Source organism: Ciconia boyciana, chromosome 15 (genome assembly GCF_034638445.1).
Source record: "Ciconia boyciana chromosome 15, ASM3463844v1, whole genome shotgun sequence".
Lineage (NCBI taxonomy): Eukaryota > Metazoa > Chordata > Aves > Ciconiiformes > Ciconiidae > Ciconia > Ciconia boyciana.
The window spans coordinates 8,785,037-8,804,812 of record NC_132948.1 but is presented as its reverse complement, the minus strand read 5'-3'; the positions used below and the strand labels follow the sequence as shown (position 1 = coordinate 8,804,812).

The following is a 19,776-nucleotide window of genomic DNA, read 5'->3' as shown; positions in this document are numbered from 1 at the left end:
CGTGCCAAGGTGGTGTCACTGTTCCTCTTCCAGCCCTCCTGGTCCCTCTTGCCTAGACAGGGAGATGCAGACCCACACGTGATCGCCGGAGGTCCCCAGGTGCAGGATTGCAGCCGAAACACTGCGTGTGCCCTGGCTGGCGGCTGGTCAAGAGGTGTTGACCACCTTGACCAAGTCAAGTTGAGCATCTAAAGAGGTTACCATGCTCATGTCCACCTCTCGCTGGTGCGGGACACCACCTGCCACTGAGCAGAAGCTCCACGATGGGTGGGGGAAAGCGTTATGGAGGCTCCTGGAGCACAGGATCCATCCCCACAGCAGCCCGGCCCCGGGGAGCAGCACGGGCTTTATCCTTGGGCGGTATTGGAGGACATGGCTCCTGAATCCTCCCCAGACCCACACCAAGAGCCCCCCGCTCTCTGTGTCAGCAGCCCCGGTTGTGCTCCCTCCCCTATTATTAAACCAGTATAAAAAGACACGTAAGTGCTTGCGTCGAGTCCATGGAACCTCCGACTCCCCCCAGGCAGCACAAAGTAGATGGTCAATATTTATGGGAGCCAGCTGAGGTTTCTCACACGAAACCATCGTGTGGGGAGTGCGGGGGAAAGCTTGGAGAATCGGGCTTTTTGGTGAAACATTGACTAAACCCACGACCTGTCCCCTCGCGTGGTTCCAGAAAAGCCCTTCCTGCTCTCGGGAAGCACAACTACCCTAAAATAAACCTTTGAAAAATGTTACATATTAAACAACAACAAAAAAAAACATAGCGGAAAACACTTGCAAAACTGGGTCGGTTTGGCTGGAAACAGCCCATTGTGTTGCAAAATCTGTTCCCCGTGTTCAAGCGGCAGTGATTTTCCCCCAGAAAAATGTTTTAAAGGCCAACAAGGTGGGGTTTTACGTCTCAAACGATGTCGTCGCGTTTTTCTGGCTGGAGGTGCTTTTTCAAGATGTGCAGTGCCCGCGACACGGGGCGATGGGTGGCGGTCGCTGACCCTCCACGGTTGTGTCCCGGCAGGTCGCGGATGCGCCGGGAGATGCTGGTGGAGGGCGCGCAGGACAACGACACGGACCCGGAGCAGAGCGGTGGGGCGGCCATCCCTGGGCGCCGGGCCCCCCACAGCCCCAACTCGGACGCTGAGGACCGTAAACCCGTGTTCGGGGGGGGTGAGCACCCCTGCGCCGCTGCGCCCGTGAAGGTGAAGGAGGAGCAGGGGGAGGCGGGCAGCTGGGGCCGCAGGCGGGACTCGCGCAGCCCGGCCAGGGCGGCTGAGGGGACCGGACCTCCCCAGGAGGAGCAGGGGGCAGCCCCCCACGCCGCCGCCCCCAGCGCCGGCAGCCTCCCACGGCGGGGGGGCCGTGCTGGTGCCGCCGGGGGACCCCCACCGCCACCACCGCCGCACCCCGACAGCTCCCAGTCCTCCGCGGGGTCATCCCGTTGCAGCTTGGAGGTCTCCCCGACATCGCCCTCGGCAGCCTCCTCACCTGGCCTCGCCGGCTCGGCCTCACCGGGGCCGTCCTCCGCCGGGCCAGTTTCACCGGCGCTACCGCCGGCTCCCGGCCCCCGGCTCAGCACCAGCGTCCAGCGGCGCCACGAGAAGATGGCCAACCTCAACAACATCATCCACCGCCTGGAGCGGGCCGCCAACCGTGAGGAGGCCCTCGAGTGGGAGTTCTGAGCCCCGCCCCGCCGCCCTAAATATATATATACACGCCCACATATATATATATATATATATTTTGTTAAATGCAGCGCGCACCAAGAGGCGACAAGCGGCCGGCGCCACGGAGGGGACCGCCCATGGAAAGGGGGGGCCCTGGCTACGAAGCCACCCCCCCACTTTGTTTTAAATGTGAAAAACTGGGAACAATTTTAGAAAAGAAAAGAAAAAAACAAAAAATATTTATAGACCTCTTTTAGATATTTTAATAAAAGGATACTTTGGAATTTATTAACAGCTTAAGCTGCTTTGATATTAAAGATAGCTATAAAATGAAGATGATGTAGCAGTCGTGTCATTAAATGTACACTGAAGTCTTGTAGTTTGCCACTGGATGAGATTAAAAAAAACAAACAAAAAAAAAACCCCACAGAAAAGACTTATTGAGCAAAGCCATCAAGAAGCACTATGAGACTGACCAAATTTAATAAACTTTTGCCAAGCAGTTTCCACCTCTGTCTGTAAGACACTGCATCGCTTCTGCCCCAGCCAGAGACTGCGTCATAGTCCCTGAAGACTCTAAAGCAAACACCTTGATGCCATCAAGTATGTATTTAGTTCTGGTGGTTTATGTTTTTTGAAACCTTTGTAACACAGAATGTCCCGTGCAGTTGTATATGTTGTAGAAATGTCTGCAATAGCCTTCTGGAACAAGATGTAGCATGGTCCGAACGCTGTCCCTTGCGCTTCCTCCAGCCGGCAACCGGTGGCAGCCCTGGTACGGCATGGTGCAGCTCCTGCCAGCTCCCAAAGGAAGAGAAAAAACAACACAAAAGCAAAGAAAGCAACCTGTGCCTGCAATTTTGGGAGCAAGATGGGAAAAGGTACCCAGGTGTGATGCCTGGGGACGGCTCCGGCTCGCTGGGGATGGACATCCGTGGGATCCCGGTTCCCCACGCTCTGCTGTTGTCCATTTGGGAAAGAAAGAGATGGAGCCTCCAAGCTTTGCACCTGGGGCACCAGTGCTTGGGGACGAGCACCCAAAAATCATGAGCTGCCCGCTCGTGCGGGGGTCAAACCCTGCTCGGGGCTGCTCCCAGCATCACAGCCAGCTCTTGCAGCTGAAGCACTTTTTTTTAGGGAGAGTGCCCGGGCAGGAGGAATAGCCCCTCGCCGCAGCCGTGTCCCCAGGCGGTGGCTGCCAGTGAAGCCGGGATGAGCCCCAGGGTGTTGTGCCAGGCTCCTGCCTGAATTGGGCAAGCTCAAACCTGAATTGGGCAAAGCACCATCGAGCTTTGGCTTTACAGGGCTGACCCCATGCAAAGGCGCAGGAGCCCAGCGGTGGCACCATCCTGGTGTGCTCCCCGCCACCTCCCCAACCCCAGCACCGCCAGCCAGCTTCTGCTAATGAAATGCCTTTAAATGACGTGGGGTGGCCCATGCTGGGCTGCTCTGCCCTGTCCCCTGCCCGCATGGCATCAACCGTCACCCACCAAGGCCACTGCCGTCAGGAGGGCTCCCCTGCCAGGCTCTGCGGCTATGCATTGACTGATTTTCCGCTGTATACATTTTTATCAGAATAGAAGGTATTTTTGTATTTGGGTGGTAGTCGATGAGCAATGCTAAAAGCGGCTCTGCGAAGGCATGGCTCTCCTTGCCCGCCTACCCTGCCCCGGCGAGCCCCAGCTTGCCCATGGCTGCTCTTTTCCCTGCCACTGCGCTGCAGAAGGTCGAGGCGTGACCATTGACTGCTCTTCTCCGTCGTGTGCTAGCAGGAGCTTTAGTGGAACGGGATTCAAGGAAGCACTTAGGATAGTCTGGAACACGGCAATCCTGTTGTATTAAAGCTAGCGGGACATACCGGTCACGTTTTTGTTAGGCTCATGTACTGTACTTCAAAAGTTTCTATGAGATCGATGAACTTTGTTTAACAATTTTGGAAGGAACAAGTTCTGTAAAGAGCCACTAAATACAGAAGTTGGATACGACTCTGGCCTTGGGGTGTGTTTTGTCTGGCGGCGGCTGGGATGGGAGCTCCTCTCGCCTTTGCCCGGCGCCTGGGTTGATGTTGGCTCCCTTGGAAGTCACAGCCTTGCTTTGGGTTTATGGCAAGAGCTGTCACTGCCATAAACACCTCCCGGTGATTTGGGGAAAAAAGAGGGTGTTAAATGGGGTTAGTCCAGCTCAGGGTGCAGTCCTGTGCTGCGAAAGTCCTGTGCTTGTCCCTGGTGCAGGTTTGCTCCTGCCCCCGGGGTAACTCAGCATCCACCATCGTGAGGTTCGGCTCGGCATTGTGCCGCACCCTGGCACGGCTCTTCAGAGCCGGCCATCGCCGGGTGAGTTTGCAGCTTCCGACACAAGGCGGGGGTGTTTGTGTTTGATGAATTAATAAATCCATATGTTGCGTATCTGTTTAAGCTTGTTTGTCGGCTAACATGTTGGGAAGGATTTATTTTTAATGAATATCTGAACGTCTGGAGAAGCTGGGCCGGCTGCCATGGAAACCAGAATCTTCCTCTGCAGCCGACTGATGGGGCCGCGTTAACCATCTGGATGCCGCGGGTGTAGCTGCACCCTGGCTGCCCTCGGCAGCACTGCTCCAAACGCCGAAACACGTAGCAGGGTGCCGTGCCTGGCCAGGAGCAGGGCTCCACGCTCTGCAGTGCTCTCGGTGAGTGAGCGACCCTGGCTGGCTTCGTGCCTCAGTTTCCCCAAGAGGCGTGCGTCCCCCTCAGTCCACTGCAAGACTCCATGTTAGCAAGAAGCTGGAGATGTTCGTGCAGGTGGGATGTCACGGGTAGGGACATGGGGTTGCGTTGGCCACTTCCACAAGGGCAGGGTCTCTGGTCCCTGCATAGCACCGACACCAGCCCCAGCAAGGGGACAGATATTTTGTCCCTGGCTAAGACCCCTTGGCAGAGGGCTGGGGACATCCCAGCGAGGGCACAGGGCCACCCAACCAGGGGCACCCAAACCTGGGTGGCATCACGCAGTGCTGCCTGTAACCCGGGGTTTGGAGGGATGGTGGTAACACCCCATCGAGCCTGTAACGCAACAGCAACTCGTGCTGGGGCACCCAGTGCCATTTCCACCGGTGAAACTGTGGGAGGGTTGTGCTCCCAGTCAGTCTCCCAGCTCTTTCCCAATGCCCAAACCCCCTTGTTGGTCACCTGTGCCTGGCTATTCAAGCCGTCATGGAGGGCAGAGCCATGCTGTCCCTGCCATGGGACCACCCTGGTGTCCTGATGTCCTCAGGGTGGCACCATCCCATCCCATCCCATCCCATCCCATCCCATCCCATCCCTGTGAGACCCTGGCATTGGCCGTGTCCCACTCGGGCAACACCGTGCCTGCCCAGCCCCACGGACACAGTGGGGACAGGAGGGGGATTAAAATGGAGGATTAATTCCCACCTGGGCCCCCCTCCCCAGGGGCTTAAAGGCACAAGCAAGAACTGGGGCCAAGAGGGATTTCTGAAACAACTTTTATTGTAGCAAAATCTTGTGCCTGTCCCAAGGAGGCAAAGGGAGCCAGAGCCACCCAGCCCAAACCTGGGGCACCCGACTGCTCCTCCCAGACCCGGGGCAGGTCACACCACCTCCAGGCCAGCGGCTTTAGTGTTGATATAAACCATTGGGGAAATAAAAGAGAAACACCGGCACGAGACACTGGCTTTGCTCCGGTTCGGCACATGAATCATTCAACACCCTCCGCGGCTGACACATATGTTCCCATTTGCCACCGCGAGCAATGCTTCCCCTTAGCGAGCCGGCCTGGGGACGATGCCCTGCCCTGAAATATCTGTCCGGCAAGGCGGTGCCCGCAGCCGCTGCATTCACCTCGGCTCTGCCCTCCCCACAGGTTCACCAGCCAGGCTGCAAGCAGCAATCACCCTGTGCAAAATGCCCAGGGCCGGGTGTCACCAGCTCCCTGCGTGGCCAGGGTGCACGGTGCTGCTGCCATTAAGGAAGGGCTGCGCTCGCTGATATTTTCATTTTCAAACCACATCCTGCTGGAGAAGAGGGATCTGGTGGTACTCGGCCGACCTCAGCCAGTTGCTTGTGCTGGGCAGGGAGGGGAAGGTGGTAGCAGGCTCCCCGGCTGTGAAACACCCACAGAGGGGCTCAGGCAGGCAGGACCCCATCAAAATCCTCCTCCAAAAGCATTGTCGGTGCATGACTGCACTGCAAGGAGCATCAAGAGGCCCCACCAGACCCAGTGCAGTGGTTGATTCCCAGGAGGCATCAGCTAGCAAGTGGTTCGCAGCTTGCTCGCCCAGGGTGGACCACCCCGCACCCACGCCCGGGCACAGCCAGAGGGGTGCACCCCTGCGGGGAGCACCCACTGCGTGGCACAAGGTGCCCGAGAGCCTGGCAGCCCCAACAGCCCGGGGGGTTCATGCCTGGCTGGCGGCACGCTGAGCCCAGCTGCCTTCGGTGCCAGGCTGGCGTTTCACCATCACGGAGCAGCACTGGTGTCCCTCAGCACTAGGCCCTTGCTGGCACCATCAGCAGGTGTCCATCACCGCCACAGACAGGGCTGCACATCCTGGGGTGAGGAGGGGACCAAGGCAGCACGAAGGATGATCACTTACTCCCTACCATGGGTCCTAGCGGGTCCCCAGGGCTTGGCCACCTCTCAGAGCCGGAGGCCACGCCGCTTCTCCAGCCAGTCCTGCCGCAGCCGGGCCACCTCCCGGCCATACTGCTCATGGAGCCGGCAGAAGGTGGACGGGCTCTCCGCCGCAGCTGCCCTGGTGCCGCCTGCCTCGCTGCTCGATGCCCGCCTGCGTGGCGGCAGTGGCGGTGGCCGTGGGTTCCCCTCACCATCATGCCCACCGCAGCTGGAGGTGTCGGGTGGCTGGTCCGCTCCTGGCACGTTGTTCCACACTGCACAGCCGTTCTCCTTCGGCAGGACAGCGGGCAGAGCCAGCAGCCGCTCCGGAGACCGCTCTGGCCCCAAGGGTTTCGGCTTCCAAGAGCCAGGTGACTGCCAGCAGCCTCCGCATCCACCAGCTGGCCCCCAGCGCATCTCCTCCAGTTGCTTCTCCAGCTCCCGCACCACCAAGCGCATGTAGTCGAAGCTGGCTCGCGAGAGTGACTTCACCCACGACTCCATGGCAGCCTGGCTCTCGGCTGCCAGCACGTAGGTGCGAGACTTGGTGCCGCCGAAGCGGATGGCAAAGGCAAATTCCTCAGCTGAATCGCAGAGCTCCACGGTGCAACCCTCCAGAACGATGACACCCACCGGCTCCCGGCTCTCCCGCTCCTCGAAGTAGAAGAGCATGTTGCCCTTCAGCACAAACCAGCGGCGATGGTACGCCGTGTGCCGCTCACCGCGCTTGTAGAGGAAGCCGGTGTTGTCGGCCGGGGAGTCGCAGGTGGCATAAAAGGCCAGGCTCCGCTCATTCAGCTTCATGGCTCCGTGCCCTGCAGGGACAGAGGGTGCTCAGCTGCCCGCCAGCACGCAGGGGATGGGGGCCTTAATTGCACGGTAATAAGCCAATAGCTTATTACCTCCCAGCCAAGGTGCTGCGTCTGGCAGGTGCCCAGTCGGGGCTCCCCAAGGGGGGTTTCCCCCCAGCTGAACGTTTTGCCACAGAGGAGCCCGGGGCAGGGCTCGTCTCAGGGCCCCACGCCACCCAGCGCAGGTGACCTTACCGCTGGCACCGTGTTTGCCCTGCGTCGTGGCGCACCTCCCCACGGCACGCAGGGAGGGTCTACGGCCCGTGCCGCAGATTCGGCTGCCGGACCGCAGAGCCGTGGCCGTGGACTGTGTCACCCAGGCAAGGCCGGCTCCCCCCTTGTCCCCTAATCACCGGCGGCCTCCCCGTGCCAGGCTTTCCGCCTACCTGAACTCTGCCTCTAGCTCCGGTCTCCGGCAGCCGCCAGCATCAGCGACGCACGAGTGGCCGTGGCAGCCGTGGGAGCGCTGGATCCGGGGTCGGCCGGTGTAAGGGGGCCTTGGGGACCGGCACCCCGCTGCCCCCGCTCCGGCCGCCGGCTCCGGCACCGAAATGCCCGCGGGTTGCGTTCGTCACCCCAGCCTGCGGAGCACAAGGCGGACGTGCGCCAGGATTATTGTTTTCCTACTCAGCCGCATCGCAGGGTCCAAGGAGATGAGACGGAGGCTCTCGGGGCGCCCAGCGCTGGGGGACAGCGGGACCCCTTTCCCCCAGGCAGCTCGGGGACCTCTTTGGGGTCCCCCAAGTCTTGGGGACGTTTGGGAGCGGGGGAGCCGCCCTCCCCCGGCACCGGGCGGCTCCGCTCCGGGGCGGCTCCCGCCCGCTCAGCCCCGCTCCGCCGCGGCTCCGTCCAGCCCCCCCCGCCCCGGGCCCGATCCCCGCTCCCGGCCCCGCTCCCGGCCCCGCTCCCGGCTCCGCACGGCCACCTTTATCCTCGGCTCCCCGCCGCCCCGGCTCGGCTCGGCCCGCCCGGCCCGGCCCGGCCCCGGCGGGCGGAGCGCTGCTCCCGCCCGCCTCCTCCTCTGCCACCGCCCCTCGCCGCCGCTCGGGGAGGCCCGGCGGCGGGGGGGCCTCCGCCCGGCTGTGAAACTGCTCCGGAGCTCGGCCCCGGTGCTTGGAGGCCCTGGCTCGGCCCAAGGCCCTCGGCGGGTCGAGCCTCTGGGCACCGGGGCCGAGCTCCGGGGAGAGACGGGAGCACGGATCCCGGGGGTGCAGGGGGCTATGTGCACATCCGCGGATGTAGATGTACGTGTGATGTACGCGTGGATGTATGTGTGGATGTACACATGGATGTACGTGTAGATGTATGCATGTACACGTGAATGTACGTGTGGATGTATGCATGGATGTTCGTGTGGATGTACACATGGATGTATGTATGTACACGTGAATGTACGTGTGGATGTATGCATGGATGTACGCATGGATGTACATGTGGATGTACTCATGGGTGGGAAACCCGGGAGCTTAGTGCTGAAAGTGGCTGCACAACACTGAGTCAGGTTTTTGGGGCAGAGAGCGGGTGCCCAGGAGCATCTGGCAGGGAACGGGCAGAGGTCAATGGATGGGGCGGATGAAAAAAGAAGGAGCTGAGGCAGGAACTGAGTGGTCTGGATGGGCGTCCAGAGGAAGGTGATGACTGGTACAGGGAGCTAGAACGCAGGAGGTGACGAGCCATTAGCCAGGCGCTGGAGCTGCCGGGCATTGTGCAGCCGCATGGGCAGACATCGCAGCCCCCTCGCTCCTTCCTGACTGTGGAAGCCGTGCGGCACTCGAGACGCTGATGCACTCTCGAATGGGTGGCCAGCACTTGCTCCATCCAGGCCAGGGGTTAGCAGGTCCAGCGGTGCTGAGCACTGCCTGGGGCTGGGGCTGAATTTCCTGCTGCTGCTACCCACGTCCCAGGGCAACCATAAACCTTTTGGCTGGGAGAAGCCTCCAGGCTGACTTCTGCTCCTGGTTGGCCTTCCACACCGAAAGTGTCACCAGCCCAAGGACCACCTCGGCAGTGCTGCCATCCTCACCATGTCCCAATAAGTACCAGTGTCAAGGATTTGCTCTCCTTATCGCTGTCCCTTTCCTCCATTTTCTTTGTTCTCCTGCTTGGCTGCCTGGCAATGTATTTATTTTAGCAAAGAGGCATTGGCACTCATTTTGCAGGCCCTCAACTAAGAAATCCTGCCGTCAGTGAACCCCGCTGACTGCCACTGCCTGCAGGTCATGGTCCTTACCACTCCCCCCTTCCCCGTAGATGCCCCCACTGCCCTACACGGCTGCTCGGGGCTTTGCAATCTTCTGCTCGTGGCAGTGGTTTTCAGTTCACTGAGAGTTTTCCCTATCACCTGCAGACTTTCTCTTTCAGACTATAAAAAGGGATTTAAACCAGCACTAAAACCATCTGGGCTTTATCTTCCCTTCTGAGCGGAGTGGCTCTGTTCAAGGACGCTGGTGGGAAGTCTCAGGTCTCTCTGCGCCGCTTATCTCCCTGCCTTGCCGAGAGGTGCCCTTTCACACAGCAAGATTAGGAGGGGGAAGGACCGTGGGGAGAAGCAATATCTTTATTAGACCAGCTGGGGTAATTGAAAAAAGGCAGCTGCACTCCTGTCTTTGCCTTCCTTTGCTGGGACTCCAAAACCCCTGCTGCTTCTTGCAGCCCCATCGGCTGCTTTAGCAGAGGTTGTTCCTCCACTGCAGCCACTTCCCAGGGAGCCCTTCGGAAGCTGCTTTGGAGAGTAGCCCCAATTCCTCAAAAACCACCAGCAAAATTCCCCCGTGGGTTTTTGCTTCCCGTTGGGTTTCCTTTGGGATGGTCGCATGTTCCTGCACAGGCTCAGCACTTCCCCTTCTGAGCAGCCCCATGATATTTTTCCCTGTTGTCCCAGCCGGTGAGGAGCCCAGAGCCCATGCCTCAGTTTCCCCAGCTAGGTCTTGCTGGGAAAGATGGGAAAAAGAATTCCCGTGCTGAGCTTGACCGACAGCAGGGAAACGGGAGAAGAAAAGTGTCTGAAAAGAGGTGAGGGGCTGCCAGGCGCCATTTAGGACGTGGGCTGCCCTTGGCCTCCGCTTCCTGCTGCTCCCATGACTGGTGACTTGGCGGGCGCTTACGCAGCAGCGGGTGCCCGACGGCTCAGCGAGGTGAGCTGGGGAGCTCTGAGTCACTGCCAGTGCGGCTCAGCGGGGGCCGCTCCTGGAAATCTGGGGGTGCTGGGGGGGGCACCGAGGGGCTGCTGGATGCCCAGCGCTCCGCGTGTTGTCCCCAGCCGGCACACGGAGGAGAAGGGGTGTGGGTGTCCGTCATGACCAGCAGCGAATGGTCCTCAGGGACCCCAAATGGACCCAGAAGCTGTGTCCTGGGGTTCGAGGCAAACAAGTTGTGACCGCCACAGAATCCCCAATACGGGGCTGGCGCGCCCCTCCACGGTGCATTTTTGGGGTGTGGGCACCCCTGTCCCTCTCTGGGTCCAGGCGAGATTCCCCGCGGAGGTCTCCAGCCTGGCAGCCCGGAGGTTGGGCACCGGGCGGGGCTGCGCTGCCGCCAGGGCCCCCCCACGGCCGCCAGGGTCCCCCACCGCCACCGGGCCCCCCCCACGGCCGCCAGGGTCCCCCACCGCCACCGGGCCCCCCGCAGGGCCGCCAGGGCCCCCCCACCGCCACCGGGCCCCCCCCACGGCCGCCAGGGTCCCCCCCCGCCACCGGGCCCCCCCCACGGCCGCCAGGGCCCCCCCACCGCCACCGGGCCCCCCACGGCCGCCAGGGCTCCCCCACCGCCACCGGCCCCCCCCCACGGCCGCCGGCGCAGCCGGGCGGGGAAGGGCGGGAGGCGGCGTGCAGTGCGGCGGGTGCCCGGGAGAGGGCAGCTGGAGCCCAGCGACGGCTGCGGGCAGCGCTGCGGGCTCGGCGGGGCTGCGGGGGGCAGCCCTGCCGTGGGGCACCCCCTCCATCAGCACCCTGCCCATCAGCACCCTGCCCATCGCCCACCCTGCCCTCTGAAGGGGTGCACGAAAGCCAGGCTGAGATTTGGAGGGGCATTGGCATTTGGGAGGGGGGCATTGCCAGCCCAGCGCAGACCCCCCCATAGCCAAGCATTTCCAGCTGTCACCCCCAGACTCCCTCTGGGCAGGGAGGGGGGACCCTCATCTCACTATGGGATGGCAGAGGTCACCCGCAGCCGATCACATCCCACCCCGGGAAATGCCGCTGTGCCACTTCCAAACCATCCCACGCATCCTGAAAACGAAGCGGGCCAGAGGGTGGGAGTTAAAGAGAGAAGTGGGAAGGACGGTTGGAAGCTGGTTAAGGCTTTTACAGGAGAGGAAAGCAGCAATGGTTAAAAGCTGAGCCCAGTGCAGAGCGGAAGGGAAGCAGCCGCCCGTGTGCGTGTGTATGTGCGTGTACAAGGGCATCTGCGCAGCTCTGCTTAAACAAACAGAAAAAGCAGAAGTCGGTGGTAGTGAATTAGCAGTTAGGGACTGTAGAAAATCCATACAGGAAGCAAAACAAAAGAGAAATCTCAGGCCACAGGGGCTGACAATGCTGAGAGGGCGCTTTTGAAATACATGAAGCTCATAAAGAAAAGTGTGCAATAGCTGCGAGCTGGGACAGCCGCCCGCGGGAAGGAGGGCAGGCACGGGGCTCCACCGACCGTTCGTCCGTGCTCAGAAAAAAAAGCCAGAAGGTGCAATTATGCATGAAGCAACGGCGGGAGGAATTAAAAAGCAGCTTTTAAGGTAAGATTTTATCATGTCAGCTGCTCCCAGCCACTTCCCTGTGGGGTTTGGGGAGGGCTGGTTGGTTGCAGAGTCATCTGGACCCCTGGAGCAGGCGATGCCCAAGGGGAGCGTGGGGTTATAGCCCTGCAGGAAAGCTCTGCTCTGGTCTGTTCTGGGGGGGTCGGTGGGGCTGGAGGTGGGCAGCGGGGCTGTGTCTGCACTGACAGCAGCCCAGGGCTGTGGTCTGGGGATGGCCGGCCCCGGAGCACGGCACCAGTGGGGGGTTCCCGCTTCAGTCTTTTCCCTGTTGGAAGGGAATGGATTGGGAATAGATGGGGGGAGCAACTGGGGTGTGTTAAAAGTGTCACCGAGGATGGAGCCTGCTGGTGGTGGTTCACAAATGGCTCGGTGTGCCTCAGCCCGCTCTCCAAGGGCAAAATCCTGCAGCTTCCACCTTCCCAACACCCACAAATCGATTGCGTGGTGTCTGTAAAATCCCAGCTGCCACTTCCCCAGCTTGGTGTGCTGGGTGAGCACCAGCCCCCGGGCAGGGCTGCTCCGCCATGGCTCTTGCATGCCTGGCATGAGCAGCACCTGTGTGGGGGTCTGCGGGGCAAGGAGAGCCCCTCCGTCACCGGCGCTGCTGCCACTCGGGGAGGACGAGGCCCTGGAGGAGCTCTTGGGACAGCCGGTGACACGGGTGGGAGATGTCGATGGGCCAGATGTGACGGTACAGACCACAAACCAGCCCTTTACTGGAAAAAGGTGCAGTGAAAGTTTAGTGTCCTCCTATTTCCCACAGCTCAGAGGGTGGGTGGCCACAGCTCTGCCATGCCGCCCCTGTTCCCCCGGGATGGGATGTCACCAGTACAGCACTGGGACGCCCGAGCCTGGCCCGCGTGCTCCCACCCCAGTCCCCAGCCCTGCTCGGCACTGGAGGGACACTGCAACCGCTTCATTCGTCATGGCTGAAGCCCTCACCCACGGTGTGGGACAACTGTGGGCCCTGTGGTCTGATCCGCTCCCACCGGGTGTGGGCAGTGCCCCATGGTGCCTTTCACAGCATCACACAAGATCATTTCCTCGACCGAAAGGCAGAGGAAAATTATGAGAAATGGGGTTTGAGACGGTGTCTCGCCCACTGCTGCTACTGCAGAGCTCCCTTGGGTCCCAGCCCGCGGAGCCGTGGGAGGACGCGGCCAGGCAGGAACAGGAAAGCAGGGTGTTTTCCTGCCCACACCCCTCCCAAGCCCCCAAACGACCCCGCGCTCGGGCTCCCTCCCGGCCCCCGAGGGGCAGGGACCAGGCTGGGGCCGGGGGGGGCTGCGGTGCCCGGACACCCCCAAATCCACAGAGAAAAAATTGTAAAAGTCAACAAAAAATCAAAAAAAACCCCCAACCAAAAACCAACACCCACGAGCGCAGCCGGGCTGTTTATGCCGCTGCCTCCGCGGGCGCGGATGCGATAAGATAAAGGCACCGGCGGGGAGGGGCGGCGCGGAGCGGTGCGCACCCGCGGAGCTGCCGGCGGGGCCCGGGAGGACGAGCGGGCGGACGGACGGACGGACGAACGGACGGACGAACGGACAGACAGACAGACAGCGCGGCCGCTCCGCTCCGCCCCCGCGCAGCCTCCGCCCTCGGCCGCGCCGCTCCGCTTTACATAACCCGCCCGGGGCCGGGGTCCGCGCCCCGCGCTGCCGGGGCTGCGCTCGGCGGAAATGCGGAGCCGCCTGGCCCGCTGTCCTGCCTGAGCCGTGCCGTGCCGTGCCGTGCCGTGCCGTGCCGTGCCGTGCCGTGCCGTGCCGTGCCGTGCCGTGCCGTGCCGTGCCGTGCCTTCCGTCCCGTCCCGTCCGGTCCCGTCCCGTCCCGTCCCCGGGCGCTCCGCCGCGCTCCACCATGGGCGAGCGGCTGCCGGACGCCTTCTCCTGCAGGTAACCGCGGGCGCGCAGCGGGACCGAGCTCTGCCGGGCTGGGCCGGGCCGGGCGTCCCCGGGAAGTGGCCGCTGCAAAGCGAAAGTGGCGGCGGCGGGGTCCGGCCGGGCGGGGGGAGGCAGCGCGGGGCCGCTCCTCCTGCCGCAGCCCCCGGGCGCGGACCCTCTGCCCCCGCGGAGCCCCAGCGGCCCCGCTCCGGGAGCACCGGGATCCCCCTCCTCTGCCAGCCCCCAGCCCTCGGACGTCTCCCCACCCCCCCGCACCCCTTTTCTGCGGGGGGACACTCTTATCCCGGGCATCTTCCTCGGGTTCCCTCTGTCCGGGGGCCACGGTCACCCCCGTCCTCCCAGCACCCGTTTCCCCCATGGGCACTCCCTGTCCCAGGGGCCCTGTTCCCCTGTGGGTGCCCCCAATCCTGGGGACCCCCATCTTTCCAGCACCCCTTTACCCCATAGCACTCCCTCTTCTGGGATCCCTGTTCCCCTCAAGGTCCCCCATTTCCTAGCACGCCTATCCTGGGGACCCCTGATCCAAGGGTGCAGCAGGCACAGAGCCAGCCCTGCCCCTCTCCTCCGCCTGCCTCCCCGACCCCTGCAGCCCCTGGCATGTGGGTGGCCCCTCTTGGAGGGTGCAGGACCCCATGGGGTGATGCCCACTTGCCCCCGCTGCTGTTGCGGGGTGCTGCCCTGCCCGTGGGAGCCATGCCCTGCCTGCCTGCCCCGCTGCCACCTTTTCCTCTGCCCCCGTGCCCCCTGCGAGTGCCAAGCAGAGGAGCCAGCCAGAGCCTGCCAAGCGGTTCCTCTGGCTTTCTGCTCCCTGTGGACTTTGTTGGCTCGCAGGCGCTGCCTGGCTTGGCAAGCGCGGGGGCTCGGAGCATGAGGCCGATGCACCGGTGGGCAGCCTCCCGGCGTCCTCCCTGTGCCCTGCCGGCATGCCCAGTCCTGCTCGTGCCAAGGCCCGGCAGCGTCACCTGCAGAGAGCCCGGACCCGCTGGCTCTGACAGTGGCAATAACATGGTCATTGCTGCCCAGGCTGGGATTTACTGTCAAGGAAACCGGGACGAGTTGTCGAGCTGCGATTTCGATATTGTTGCAAATTGATTCAATATGTGCTGGAGTTGTGGGCTGGTGGCCCAGAGACTTTTTGGGTTGCTGCGCTTGGGTAGGAAAAGCAGGGGGAGGAAGAGGTGGCCAGCGTGGGGACCTGGTGCTGCCTGCTCTCGCATGTCCCCATCTGCCATCGGGCTTTGCTGGCAGGTTACGGGATTGGAGTTTAAAGGCCTGTGAAATTACTGGCAGGTTTCACTTTGACTTGTTTGGGACTAGATCAATGCCTCGGATTTCTTTTTAACTTGCTTTTGGTGCAGGAGAGCCTTGACCCTGTGCATTCCCCCCGCCCCCAATACTGCTTTTATTTTCTCCTTTGCTTTTATGTATTTACTGCCTCTAAAAAAATCTGTTTTGGTTTCGCTGGAGCCTGCAGAGCAGTGGGTCTGCCAGTGCCGTGTATCGCACCGGAGAGATTTGGGTGCAAGTGCTGGTGGCTTTTGAGGGGTCTTACGTCCTCCTCACCCAGAGCAAACCCTCCCCACCCACACGCCCGCACACCTATGGGGCTGCCGGGACTGACCCTGGCACTGCAAAGACAATGGGACAAATCCCAGCGGGTGAGACGAAGCGAAAGTGCAAGAGCTCGGCGCTGGTGGGGTTTGTGGTACTGCCAGTGCTGCCACAGCTCAGCGAGGAGGAAGAGCCAAATCCAGCCCTAGGAGGACAGCTGTGGCAGGGAGGGAGAGCCAGGCTGGTGCGGAGCTGAGCTGCCGGCTGCTCCCCCGTCTCCGTGGGTGAAGCCAGGGACCCCCAGCCGGCTGCTCCCCTGGGAGCGCTCCCTGCGCCCGGCTTCTTCCACGCCTACACTGCAGCGATTCATTTCATGCAACAAAACAAACCCTATTGAAAGAGGCCACCCCGCTGCTAGGCTTTTCCCTGCAGGCAGTGGGTGTAGGAGAGCGTGATGATGTAAACCGGGCTGCAGGGTGCCAGATGCCTTGGTGATGGGCACTCGGGTGAGCAGGAGCAGGCAGAGGGTCTCTGGGGAGCTGGGTTGGCCTCAGCAGCTTGTTTGGGTGAGCTCCTGCAGAACAAGCGAGCCTGGAGCTTGTGTTTGGCCCGGTGTGGGTTCGGGATGGGCTGTCTCCATCCCAGCTGTCCCAGCAGAGCAATCAGGGGAAGCCAAAAGGGTGGATTTCCCCTGGATTTAAAGTGCCGTAACATCGGCCACGTCCCCAGAGGTCTGCAGCGCTGCTCAGCCCACGCAGAGCCGTAGATTAAGGCCAGCTCTGGCCTTTAATATAACAAGCTGTGTAGTGCTGGGTAGTCAAATAAGGGGTGTGTATGTCCTGCGAGGAAGTGGGGATAGGAGAGCAAAATCAGCCCTCCCACGCCTCCCAGCTTTTAACCGGATTTCCTAAGAAAACACAGCCTATGTGAGCATGCGGTGGGGTCTCTCCAACCTGCTCCTCTGTCACTTTTGAGTTTGTCAGTTCGGCTCAGCCGAGGGAGAGGAAGGGAAGCTCCTGAGACCCCCTGGGGTCCTCCAGCTTTCGTGGAAACAGCTGGTGGGTTGCAGGGAGCGATGGTGCTCAGAGGTGCAGCGCTGTGCCATCACCCTCTACAAGACCCCAGAGAATCCACACCACCACAGAGGGCTGCTCCCAGAGAGAAGAGCAGGACAGTGCTGGGCAGTTTCTGCTGTGGGTTGTGCTGGCCTGACGCACAAACGGCCTGGGCTCTTTTATAGTGATGCTGGAAATATGTGGGTGCTGTTTTGGGGAGGTGATAGGGGCCCTGTTGCCCTCCTTGCCTCCCATGGAGTGCTCCCTGGGGCTGTGCTGCCCTGGGCACATGGGCTGGGGCTTTCTGGTCTGCTCGGGGGTAAATCAGCAATATTCACTCCACCAGTGAAAGCGGGCCGCTGGAAGGGAGAAGAGGCTTGGCTGAAGGGCAGCAATAAAACTTCATGAGGCTTTCTGTAAGCGTGGAGTTAGGGCTGTTTTCCATGGCTGCGCTTGCTCTGCAGCGAGTGTGGCCAGGGCAGGGGACACGCCATGAACACGTCGTGTTGTGACCCAGCTTGGAGGAGGGTGAAATTGGGGTGCTCTCCTCCGTTCCCTCCTTATCCTGCATCGGGAGGCCGCAGCCAGACCCTTTACAACCTCTCCCCCTGCAGCAGACCCTCCTGCCTCGCTGAGCAGCTGCATCTCAGCCCCAAATGGCCACGCCGTCCTGCTTGTCCCCCTTTGTGCTCTCAACCCAGGGTCGCATCCAGCCGGTCTCCAGCGCCCACTGCCCCACTTCCCAGGGAATCGGGATGCAGAGAGGGGCTGCGGGGCTGCACCGGCACCATCCCAAGGGGATGCTCCACACCACCCAGCCCTTGCGAGCCCACTCCCGGCAGGCTGGCCCCCCCCGGGGACCCTCATCCCCCCGAGCCCCCTGCACCGGATGCTCTCCCATTGAAAAGTGCTGTTCATTGTAACCCAGCCATTTATAGCCGCCTCGCGAGCGGGCTGCAGGGCCGTGCCAAGAAAGGCTGCTGCCGGCTCAGAATAGCTCTTTTCATGGAGGACATCCTGGGAAGGAACAATGTTCCCGCTCTTGGGATTGTGGGAACTTTGTATTTCTGCCACTCGGGATGCCGGGAGCTGTGGGGCTGGCGAGGGTGTCTCCAGCCCCTTGCTTTGCTTCCTCCTGAAAGTAGTCTTTGGGGTGAATTTTGAATAGCGTTTCAGCTCCCACTTATAAAAGGGAGCTGAAAATGCCACCGGCTGCTTTTCCTCTGGTTGGGGAACAGTTGTTTCTGGGAAAGCCGGCACATAAATCAAATTTCTTATTTATGTTGCTGGTGTGCATTTTCCTGGTGTGGAGAGTAGCGGTGAGGAGTCGGGGCCGGTTTCATTTTCAGATCGCGGTGCGCTGGCTCCGCTGCACATGCTCCGGGGCCACCTGCGCACGTGTGCGTGTGTGAGCACGCCTCGCTCGTTGCTGGGCACGGCGACACGGTCTCTGCTCCGTAACGTTTCCCTTCAAGGCCGGATTTGCAGTGCTGGGTGCTGGAGGTTGCCCCTCCCGTGCAGCCGCAGCCCCCTGCGTGGCTGTTTTGCGGTGGGAAGGTGTCAGGCTGGATCCTGCAGCCTCTCTGTGGCAAGGCCGCCCAGCTGGCTCCCAACTGCTCATCCTCCAGGAGCGGGTGGCAGAGCTGCGGCGCTGGCTCCCGGCATTGCCCCAGCACTGCTCGGTGCTGCGGGCTCCTCTGGGTGCAATTAAACAGCAAATGCATTTACTGGGATTTTTGCCACCATGAAGGCACAAATAATCCGTTGCCGGATCCAAGCCACAGCCTTGGGTTACTGTCCTGGCCGGTGTTGGCACCCGCTGCTGCAGTGACGCTCGCCAGGTTGGGCAAGAGTTTAATGAAATTTCCCGGGGGCGGCTCGGCTGCAGGACTGGATCCTGTGCAAGCCGGGGCTCCCCGCCCCAGCCCGCATCAAAGCCAGCCTGTGGCCAGTCCGTCCCGTCCTGCTCTTCCTCAAGCTCCTGACCCAGCACCCGAAAACAACCCCAGCACCCGAAAACAACCCCAGCACCTGAAAACAACCCCAGCACCCAAAAACAACCCTAGCACCCGAAAACTGCTCTGAGGTGTGTCCGAGGGTGGGCTGGATTCTCCATTCAGTGCAAATTAAAGCAATTAGCTGTTGCAACAAGTCCTTCAGCTCGGTGCTGACCCACAGGATGGCCGGGAGCCCCTAGTAGGAATATATGGGGTGTAAGGGATGTGAAGTCTGCCTTAAAGCCACTGCTGCTGAATTCCGGCATTGTGGAGCCCGACGGGCTGGACCAGGGAGAAGCCCACGCAGCAGCGGGCACTCACATCCCTGCGGCACGTCCCTGCCAAAACCTGGGGCCTGGCGGAGGAGCAGGATGCTGCTGCGGTAGCTCAAGTGTGGATTCAGCCGGGATAGCCAGGACAGCCATTTCCACGCGAGAAGTGTGCCGGGCAGGAGCAAGAAGGACGGCATTGTGGTTTGTGCCGGCGCCGGCAGGAGGAAGCGCTGGGGGTGTATTTCCCATCATCGAGCCGGTTGGAAAAAGCACGTTGCTACCGGAGACGGCCTTCAGCGGCTTCCCGCCGCGTGGTGCAGGCGAAGCCCATCTTTTCCCATGCCGCAAACCTGTCCCGAAGCCGGTGCGGAGCAAGCCTGAAAACTTGGAAGGCAAATTCCCTGTCCTGGGAATCTCCCACCTGCCTGAGGAGTCATCCGCACGGGCGTCCCGCTTCCCTCTGCATTTTGGGGGAGCATTCCGCCGAGCGTGCCGGCAGTGCCGGCAGCCGCGGTGGCAATTCCCGGGCGCCGGGAGGAAGCGGGAGCGCAGCCGGAGGATGCTGAGTCATCGGCAGGCTGGCGGCACTGATAGACGGCCGCGCACGGGGGCCCCGACGGGGGGTTCGGCCAGGCCACGGGCAGGCGCATGACCGGCACTGCCACAACGCCGGCCGGCCCTGAGCCTCGGGTGGCTCTTCTGAGAAGCCGGGCCCCGGCGAGGCTGGCGGGGGGCAGATAACATCTCCCCTCGCCTAGAAACTTCGCAGGACGTACTAGGAAGGGCGGCGGGTGGGCAGAGATAGAGGTCCGCTTCCCAGCGTTATCGCGTCCCCGGCTGCAAACAAGATCCGCCGCACTCTGCATCGCCCCGCTCGCTTCCTCCCAGCCCCTCGTTTCTGTTTTTTTTTTTTTTTTTTTTTTTTTTTTTTTTTTTTAATTTTTCCTCTGCCCGACAAATGCAATCACTTTGCCTCCCCTCCCAGCAGCCGGGGCACTGCTGCCGGGCGGCCAGAGTTTCGGGGAGGCCGTGGTGCCCGTGCTGGCGTGGCAGGATCCGGGTGGGTTGGCCGATGTTTCCTGCCTGAGCGGAGTGCACGGCCCCGATAAGTGTGGTGGGCAAGC

At 61.7% G+C, this 19,776-nt stretch overlaps 3 protein-coding genes across 9 annotated transcripts in view; 2 read left to right on the top strand and 1 right to left on the bottom strand.

Moving 5' to 3' along the window:
• Positions 1–1,771, top strand: part of CUX2 (cut like homeobox 2) — a 67,093-nt gene extending 65,322 nt beyond the window's left edge. For both annotated transcript variants that reach the window (XM_072880075.1, XM_072880074.1), the window contains one exon: positions 1,019–1,771. In XM_072880075.1, the coding sequence (XP_072736176.1) occupies positions 1,019–1,679 (661 nt within the window). In that variant the 3' untranslated portion in view covers positions 1,680–1,771. The remainder of the gene's footprint in view (positions 1–1,018) is intronic.
• A 3,360-nt stretch (positions 1,772–5,131) lies between these two features.
• Positions 5,132–8,146, bottom strand: PHETA1 (PH domain containing endocytic trafficking adaptor 1). 2 transcript variants are annotated; one of them, XM_072880445.1, is made up of 3 exons: positions 8,052–8,146; positions 7,513–7,707; positions 5,132–7,090 (listed from the first exon to the last, which is right to left on the bottom strand). In XM_072880445.1, the coding sequence occupies exon 3, from the start codon at positions 7,077–7,079 to the stop codon at positions 6,300–6,302; it is 780 nt and encodes a 259-aa protein (XP_072736546.1). In that variant the 5' UTR covers positions 7,080–7,090; positions 7,513–7,707; positions 8,052–8,146; the 3' UTR covers positions 5,132–6,299. The 2 variants fall into 2 exon arrangements, with proteins under 2 accessions (XP_072736546.1, XP_072736545.1); XM_072880444.1 differs by lacking the exon at positions 8,052–8,146 and having other exon boundaries at positions 7,513–8,010.
• A 3,272-nt stretch (positions 8,147–11,418) lies between these two features.
• Positions 11,419–19,776, top strand: part of SH2B3 (SH2B adaptor protein 3) — a 30,256-nt gene continuing 21,898 nt past the window's right edge. For 4 of the 5 annotated variants that reach the window (XR_012045306.1, XM_072880390.1, XM_072880391.1 and 1 more), the window contains exon 1: positions 13,389–13,768. The gene's annotated coding sequence lies outside the window, so the exon portion shown is untranslated. Of the gene's footprint in view, positions 11,853–13,388; positions 13,769–19,776 lie in introns of those variants that run through there. The other variant, XM_072880387.1, reaches the window with a different exon arrangement.

Bases quoted from the DNA above. Each gene is read 5' to 3' on its own strand.
- PHETA1 (XM_072880445.1), bottom strand. From the start codon at position 7,079: ATGAAGCTGAATGAGCGGAGCCTGGCCTTTTATGCCACCTGCGACTCC.